Raw genomic sequence first — 8,207 nt, forward strand, 5'->3', positions numbered from 1 at the left:
CTTCCGATCCCGAAATTAGTTTGGTTATAAAAAAAATGTGGCAGAATTGTTAAGAAAAAAGGAAAGAGATAAGAAAATACATCCACATCGTTGTCTCTGTCGTTTATTAGCCGTCTTGCCTTGGAGGACCACTGTCACTGTCCTCTCTTCCTGTCTCTGTAGGATACCATTCTATTTATTGATAACAACCAATGAGAAAAGGAATATCATAATTTTGGCATTAAATAAATAACATTATTTCTTATCTCATTATTGGAATTAATGAGGCTACTTGATTTTCCAATCCCAGCCCAAAACTCAAACAGATTTGATTTGGAATTCACTTGGATCTGATTGGAATCAATATTCCCAATATGAAACCGAACCTCTAACCGCAATTAAGAAGATAGCTTTCTACACCTAAACCAAATTGATTTACAACAAAACGACAAGAGCAAGGTCCCCAAAGCATTACATCTAGTGCTTCCTATATGCCCCCTCCCCCCCTCCACACAGTGTACTGTATCATTTATCAGCTTTGATCTTATCTATCTACCAATATATGACTTGAATCTTCTATTCATGTTCCTTTACAACCCCCTTTCTTGTTCCATTTACACCTATCCCTCCTGCATCTTCTTCTTCACTATCCACTGTTCCAACCTTCATCTCCTGGGAGAGGCGCCATTTTACATGATCCTTGTTCATGTAAACGATACGGGGTTAAGAGCATGAGGGCAAAGATTTCTGGTTTCTCGGATTTTTTTGTTTGCTCCATTTCTATAACAGTCTTGATCTCATAAATTTATCTGGGGTTTGAGGTCTGAACATAGAAGGCTCAACCATCGTCTTGTCATTCGTGTAAGCTGTGTTGGCCCTAAAAGGCCTTGCGGCAAACTCTGACAGATTGTAGTTACTGTCTTGCCCGGCGAACGGGAAAGATGGGTGATGAGGGGATAGGAAGCAACTTTTGTACGCCGGTCCATTTTGGCGTAAAGGGCTTGAACATGGAGATACCGGCAAGGAAGCAATTGCTCTAACATTTTCTCTGCTGCAAAAAAGTAGACGTCAGATTGGAAAAGACTATCTGGAAAGTTTTGAGATGTAATACCGACTATTAAGCATAATCAAATGGATCGGGTACAACTCTTTTACCTTGGGCTCTTTATGGCTCGTGATGATACAGCCAACGGTGTTTGTGCATAATTGTCATGGCTCGATCTCCTTGAATAAAGTTCCACTGTTGGCTGCTTGAGGAGAAACAAAAATGGAATTTAGCTTGATTCAGACAAATATGTTTCCAGAGATGCAGCATTAGATCAAATTAATAAAAGTAAGAATTCTGGTTTTGAGATATCCATATAACATCATATCCATCGGCATACCAGTGCCCGGCTTCTATCAGAGGCATGTGGGGAAGTGTCCTTAGTCATGCTAGCATTAGTGACTCTCATTGTGTGTTCCCGAAGGAACGAGTGCTCCAAAAGCTGTGATGCTGTAGGACGTTTTGACGGGTCTCTTTGCAGACAAAGGCGTATAAAATTCTTTGCATCATCTGAAAGCTGATCAGGAATTTCTGGGATGTCTTTGCTGTTTCCGATCTTAAATATTGCAGCAACCTGAATACAACGCCACGAGATAACTTAAAAGTCAACAAACCGATGGGCTCAAACCAGAAATTTTATTTTTAGTATCATACCCCTTCGTAATGGCTCCAAGGTGGCTTTGCTGTTGCCATTTCAAGAATTGTACATCCCAAACTCCAAATATCTACTGCAAGATTATAGCCGTTTGTGTTCATCACGACCTGACAGTTTTGGAACAGAAAAACGAAGTGGGATGAAATTTTCATCAAGCCACAAGAACATAATATTCTCTCAGTACAGGAAAGCGCTAAAAATTATGTTTCTCCCGAAACAATACAGAGACATGACAAAAGAAATACCTCGGGTGCCATCCAATAAGGACTTCCTTTGAAAGAAAGCATGGAAGAACATGCCGTAATCTGTTCCACAAAGACATTATCAGCAATTCAGCAAGCAAATGTAAGAAATATAACACTTTCATTGAGTTAAGAAAGAAAAAGAGATGTTTTTCCAACCCTATAGATGGCATTACATTGCAAAAGAACATTCAGGTCCCAAATTTTCTTATAAATCAAGTTTGTTAAGATACTAACGTGTTTGGCCATCCCAAAATCTGCCAACTTGATTTCCCCATTCGGATCCACCAGTATATTTGCCCCTTTTATGTCCCTGTCATGAGGAACAAAATCTTGTCAGATTTCAAATAAGAAACCAACGAAGTTACATAAACTTATATAACGGCCACAGTACCTATGCACCGTATTTCTTCCATGTAAATAGGCAAGTCCAGCGAGAATCTGCCTCGTATAGTTTTGGATGACAGGCTCAGTGAAAGCACCATACTCCTGGAGCAGTTTATGGATTGAGCCTCCTGATACATACTCCAAGTACACGGACAAGGTTTCTTCACTCTACGAGCATAAAAATTGACCAGACTCATGTCAAACCGGGCTTCAGTACAGTCTCTATATACCAAGTTTACATGTACAAGCTTGGCAAGTGAAAAATACCAGTTCACTTCCGTAATACTGAACAATATTAGGATGAGAAAGCTGACTCAGCAAATTTATCTCCTGCAGACAGAAATAAAGAAACATTACACGAATGAAAGAAATATAAGAGCATACATCAAGTGAAAATCAAAGACTGAAAGCAACGACGAATAAGGGGCGTAACAAGACAAACCTGATTCAGTTGCTTAAGACATTCCCTTGATGTTTGGTCGTCGGAAATGACCCTGACCTCTTTTATTGCACACATTTTCCCTTTCTCACTGTAAGGATCGGGAAAATCACTATGATAACACCACTAGATAAACATATTTGAAATTCTAGCTTTTTATTATTATTGAGATGGCAAACATAAGCATTCTATTGCCATTTTCTAGGAAGCAGCGCCAACTAAACTTCCCATTTAGGTCCAGTCACTGAGGCAATTAACCATTAAACTTCAATGCAACAAAAGTAATTGCTAGGACGATGTTTGGACCGATAACCCGTCTATGAAAACATTGAAATACTCCATCCTACAAATGTTTTTCATCTTTGGAGACTGGTTTAGTGAATTAGCTCTTAATGGTCTGTGGACTCGTGGCATATGATACTTCTTTGTACCCAAAGAGATAATTAGCCTCAAACCCGTTATCTACCATGGCACGGAACATCACCCTACCCAAGGTCATCTCCAAAGACAGTATAATAACTTGACCAAATAAAGCTAACTATCATCGCCTAAAAGCAGCTGCGATAGCCAAAACGTGCTTCCAACTACATCCTCCTTGCCAGATTCTCAATTCAGTAAATTCTCCCCGAGCAAATCAACAGAAGAATCCCAATTTCACCTGTTAAATCCTTGATAAACTTGTCCAAAGGTGCCTCTCCCCAGCAGCTTTCCCTTCTTCCATTTGGATACACTATGAGGTGACGAGGTCTCGGATCCACCTCCAGTTCTGGAGCCGTGCACAGCAGAAGGGCTTGTCGGGGAACTCGGAGGTAAAGGCAGGGGATGACATTCCGCAGGAGAGTCTAAGATCACACCGGACGAAGGGTAATGCAACGGAGATGTGGGCCTCGGGGAACATCTCCCAGGACTACGTGGTGGTGCTATGTTGAATTTCAGATCGCCATTTCCCCTGCTATATAGCTATATGAATTCAGAATCACACCAACCAATTCCATCACAAACACAATTCTGCCATGTTTCGAGTTCTTACTAGCTGATGAAACAATAACAAGCTACATATGCAGATTCAGTATACAAAGTTGTCATTCACTCAATAAAATCAACAATTTCAATCGAAAATTAAGGAACTTTTCATCAGAAACCTAAGATCATAATCCAAGTACCTATCCCTTGTACCCACAAAAGTTGAAGCAATCACGGGAGATGCAAATACAAACCTGCAACTACCGAGTTGACCCTGATCATCAGCCGAGCCGGACGAGCTGACGCTGGAAACAGAACCCGACCCGCTTCCATGATCGCTGTGGATCGAAGAAACCGACGGTCTGGGAAGCGGGTGTCCTCTCTTCTCTCCGGAATCCGAATCGAAGCCGGCGAAATCGCGGCTACAACGCGGAGTGCCGCGCGTGGGAGTTACGGGCTCATCGAGGCTGGTCTTACTCTCGCCGGAGATGATTCCTCTGTTTCTCCTGTCAACCCCACGAGGACTTTGGTTATGAGCAATCTGGTTACGATTTCGGTTATGGCTATCGTCCTTGCTTTTCCCGGACTTTCTCGCCCACCAAGCAGGCATTTCAGAGAGAGGGAAAACAATTGAATCGCAGAGAGAGAATTCAACGGGGATTTCCGGGAATCGGAGAGAGAAAAAGATAGAGAATCTCGAGTTGAGCGTGAGAAAGAAGATTGTATACGGAAGATGAAGGAAAGAGAGAAGAAGATGAGAGAGAGAGAGAGATGTGAACGCGAAGAGCGGAGAGAGAAAAGCGGGGTGCGAGCACAGCGAGAGAGTGTGGGGCCTAGTGAAATGAAAATTAAAATTAAAATAAGAAAATAAAAATGAAAAAAGGAGGGTAGTGGACAGCTAAGCAAGGGGTGGTTGGGTAAGGGGACAACGGATGACGTGGCACAGTACCGCGATTTGCTTATTAATTGGTATTATTAATTGTAATTATCAACTTAATAATTTCTCATTTTACTTAATCCATTAGCGCGCGTGCGGTTTACGTCTGCGCAGTCGGTTCTTCGTTCTTCATCTCCCCATTCTCATTTTCACCCAATTGTTTGAGCATATTACTGAAAACGCCACTGCTTCTACGGTACTCTATTTTTACATAAAAGAAAATACGGGGGATAGTTTTTTTTTTCTTGAGTTTTGGGTTTAAATTTTTTAAAATTTTAAATTTTTAGTTTTATAGTATTTTTATAAAAACTTTTATTGTTAGAAATAATATTTTAGTTCTCGATTGATGTTTAGATTTTATATGAAAATTACCAAAGAATGTTTTAGTATTAATACAAAATTCATATTTAATAATTCTAGTAATAACAACATTATTCTTAATAGAAAAATAAAAATATCATAATTTTTTTTAGATAATCGTAATCTAATAATTAAAATTAATGAAAGAATATTATTTTAGAAAAAAGATTTCAAATACTAAGGGGAAGTGTGCCGCCTGAACCATTCCATGAACAGATTATATTGCTGCTGCTCAAGGGGAAGCGTTGGGAGAGTGTGGCGCAACCCCTCCTCCACTCGCCTCATGTCGTCTTTGGAGCCAACCAAAGTCTACTAACATCGGTCTTAAACCATGTTGGTAAAAGCCCAATCCTCAGACCCGGATCTGCACTGCCCATTGGAATGAACAGAACCCCAAGACACTCGGGTTAACTCGGTACCTCGCCATGGGAGATGCCCTTTGATGCCTTTAAACTAGTCTTCTTTGCTTCGATCCACCATGATCTCTAGCAGCCAATTGACGTTACCCACCTGCCTTTGAAGCGTTTTCGATCAAAGGCTTGCATTTGCTGGTCTGTTTTAACTCTGCATTCGTCGAGGTGGTAGTAGTAGGCCTCTTCAATAAGGTCGGCTAGTGAGTCCAAACAAGAGCTGCATGCCGCCGCGTAGATATCTTCCTTGCTGAGATCGGGTTGTTCTTTTTCATATGCTGAACTTTTGCAAAGAAGACCCTTGGCCAAAGACTTGAGCTCGTTTCTTCACTGCAGGAGGTGATGGACCAAACCATTTGCTTTGATGTGAGCTTTCCGCCTCATTTGAGTTAAATCTTGGTAAAATTTCACTGGTTGCGGCAACATCAAAGTTCAAAAAGCCATTAGAACTGCCAAGGAACAGCTTCAAGATACGACATGACAGCCACTGTAAATTTAATGCCAGCCGCTACCTGTTCATGGTTACAAGTTTCATCATCAGCATAGATCGAACTATGGGGCAGGGTTTTCAGCTAAAGATGTATGAGTTTATCTATTCAGACACTGATCTCTTTTCTTTTAATTTCTGTTTCATTCAACTCATGTAATGCAATAACCCTTCACCTGTTGGCAAGGACACAGATCTGGTCATACAGCAAACTAAATAAAGCCTGTGTCACATTTGAGGTTCTTTCTATTACCAGCTTGTTCCGCCACTGCGCCATTTCAACTATAGCATACGTACCCAAAAAACACAGAAGAAACAAGCGGAAAGGAACGTAATTTACCAACCTCAAGAATATCAGTGGCTGCATGAAGGACTCGAGATTCTCGACATTTGATGCTTCAGCCCAGACGATGAGGGCGGAGAAGAAGGAGAAGGACACTTCTTGTTTACCGCAATCAGTGCCGCTAAAACAACCGAACTCAGCTTCAGGATCAAAACCCCACCGTTTCTTTCCTTCAGACTCAACCTCGCGTCGAATGCCGCCTCCTTCTCCGACCTACAATCAGAACCCGAACCCATACCCGCAACCGAGACCGACACTTCAATTTTCGGTGCCCGAAGACCCTCCGACTGCGATTTCGGATCTGAGACTCGGCACCGCACGCGTTCTCTTGGACTGGATCGAATGTGGAATCCGAATCGATGGGAGAAATCGGACCCCGGAGATAAGATCCGACGCGGGACGTTACCAGAATCGAGAAACACTAGCAAAACAGAGGAAGATCAAAGAAACTGCAGAGAAAACTTTTGTGGAAATCTTCATTACAAGTGCTAAGTACCAAATTCCCTCACGAAATCTTCTAAACACTCATTTAACAAAACAAAAACGTAAAATATAACATTCGTTCGCCAATCGGACTCCACCCAAAGGTTTTGGATTCGAACTCACATCGATCCGATTTTTTTTTAAACCTAAATAATTAAATCCAAAACCCGGTCTTCGAATCGACCCGTTAAATTTTGGAATAAAATATCTCGTCCCAGAACCGTACCGAAACGACGGACCAAAATTGACACGTATTTCCAACTTCGATTCCACTTGTGTATTAATATTCTTGAATTCAACACCACAACGATAAACCGTTCATCTCCTCAACTTAAAGCCCTCGTCGCATTCCTTTTATGGAAAATTACAAGAACAACAACACAACTAGAAGAGAGAGAATCATGCAACAAAAAGGGGAAAGAAACCAGTGCAAATCTTGAGTATTTTACAAAAACACCCGAAGAAATAAATAAAAAACAGGGTAGCATCGTCAAAAGATTCACAACTTTCTCCTCGAGATTATAGATTCGAAAGTCATGAAAATGTTTCAGAGAATTCGGATTTTGTCGGATTAAATCATCAACTGACGACGTTCAGAAGGGCGCAGAGACGGTGTCTCTGTACGCGTTTTCCACCAGACGCTGCCTCATAAGCTGCAAATCGTAGTCGTCATCGTCGTCTAGCTCCACATTACAACCTCCCCCTCTCTTCTTCTCCCTCACTGCCTCTAGTCCCTGCTTTCCCAAAAAAAACCCATATCAAATATATATACACACACACATATATATTTATATATATTGATTACCTAAGACGATAAAAGTTCACGTGGTACGAGTCATATATCGATTACCTGAGTGAAAATATTCATAGCTTCCTCCATTGTTTTTGTCTGTAACACCAACATTGCAGCCTCCTGCAGATACATATGTGCATGTATATACACACAAGCAGTAAGAAGGGTGTACGTAATTATATATACGTATGGAAGAGAGAGAGATCCGTACGTATACGTACTCTAGCATGTCGCATTTGATTGAGATGCAGTGTCACGGGCTCCGTCTCGATCGAAGACTTCCTCTCCAACATCTCCAAGGTTTTGTCTCCTCTCTTCCACCAGTTAATGAAAATATTAGAGTTCTTCTTAATGACAAATCAAAAAATGGAACAAGGAAAATGAATATGTTACTTATGAAGACATGATGCATATATATACACACACACAATGGGCTTCTATCTTTAGTTCACGTACGAGGTTTTTGTGAGGGTATGGACACGTGGCGGAGTCAGGAACTGCGACAAACATGGACACGTGGTCTGTGGAGGATGGCTGTGATGCCTACGTGTTGCTTGGTTATGTCTCCGACGTCATACAACGGAACCGTCTTCGGTTTGAACCGTGACGTGGAATTTAATATTGAATTTAATTGTGTTGGTCGGTGTTTATAAGTAATTACGTGTCGTTTTAGTTTTGTTTTTT

General features: G+C 41.2%; 2 protein-coding genes across 8 annotated transcripts; both read right to left on the bottom strand.

The window, feature by feature from the left end:
• Nucleotides 1-220: 220 nt before the first annotated feature.
• LOC104819497 (mitogen-activated protein kinase kinase kinase YODA-like) lies at nt 221-4,492 on the bottom strand. 7 transcript variants are annotated; one of them, XM_010549597.2, is made up of 11 exons: nt 3,965-4,492; nt 3,406-3,696; nt 2,751-2,838; nt 2,576-2,638; nt 2,316-2,476; nt 2,159-2,234; nt 1,925-1,984; nt 1,679-1,786; nt 1,365-1,598; nt 1,135-1,229; nt 221-1,027 (listed from the first exon to the last, which is right to left on the bottom strand). In XM_010549597.2, the coding sequence occupies exons 1-11, from the start codon at nt 4,318-4,320 to the stop codon at nt 760-762; spliced, it is 1,800 nt and encodes a 599-aa protein (XP_010547899.1). In that variant the 5' UTR covers nt 4,321-4,492; the 3' UTR covers nt 221-759. The 7 variants fall into 7 exon arrangements, with proteins under 7 accessions (XP_010547899.1, XP_019058810.1, XP_010547897.1 ...); XM_019203265.1 differs by having other exon boundaries at nt 3,406-3,699; XM_010549595.2 differs by having other exon boundaries at nt 221-1,030; nt 3,965-4,491.
• Nucleotides 4,493-6,982: 2,490 nt separating this feature from the next.
• LOC104819498 lies at nt 6,983-7,914 on the bottom strand. The gene is made up of 3 exons (XM_010549598.1): nt 7,745-7,914; nt 7,581-7,643; nt 6,983-7,464 (listed from the first exon to the last, which is right to left on the bottom strand). Exons 1-3 carry the CDS (start codon nt 7,814-7,816, stop codon nt 7,324-7,326), a joined length of 276 nt encoding a protein of 91 aa, XP_010547900.1. The 5' UTR covers nt 7,817-7,914; the 3' UTR covers nt 6,983-7,323.
• Nucleotides 7,915-8,207: the final 293 nt, after the last annotated feature.

The sequence above is a fragment of the Tarenaya hassleriana genome, unplaced genomic scaffold (genome assembly GCF_000463585.1).
Source record: "Tarenaya hassleriana unplaced genomic scaffold, ASM46358v1 Cleome3, whole genome shotgun sequence".
Classification (NCBI taxonomy): domain Eukaryota; kingdom Viridiplantae; phylum Streptophyta; class Magnoliopsida; order Brassicales; family Cleomaceae; genus Tarenaya; species Tarenaya hassleriana.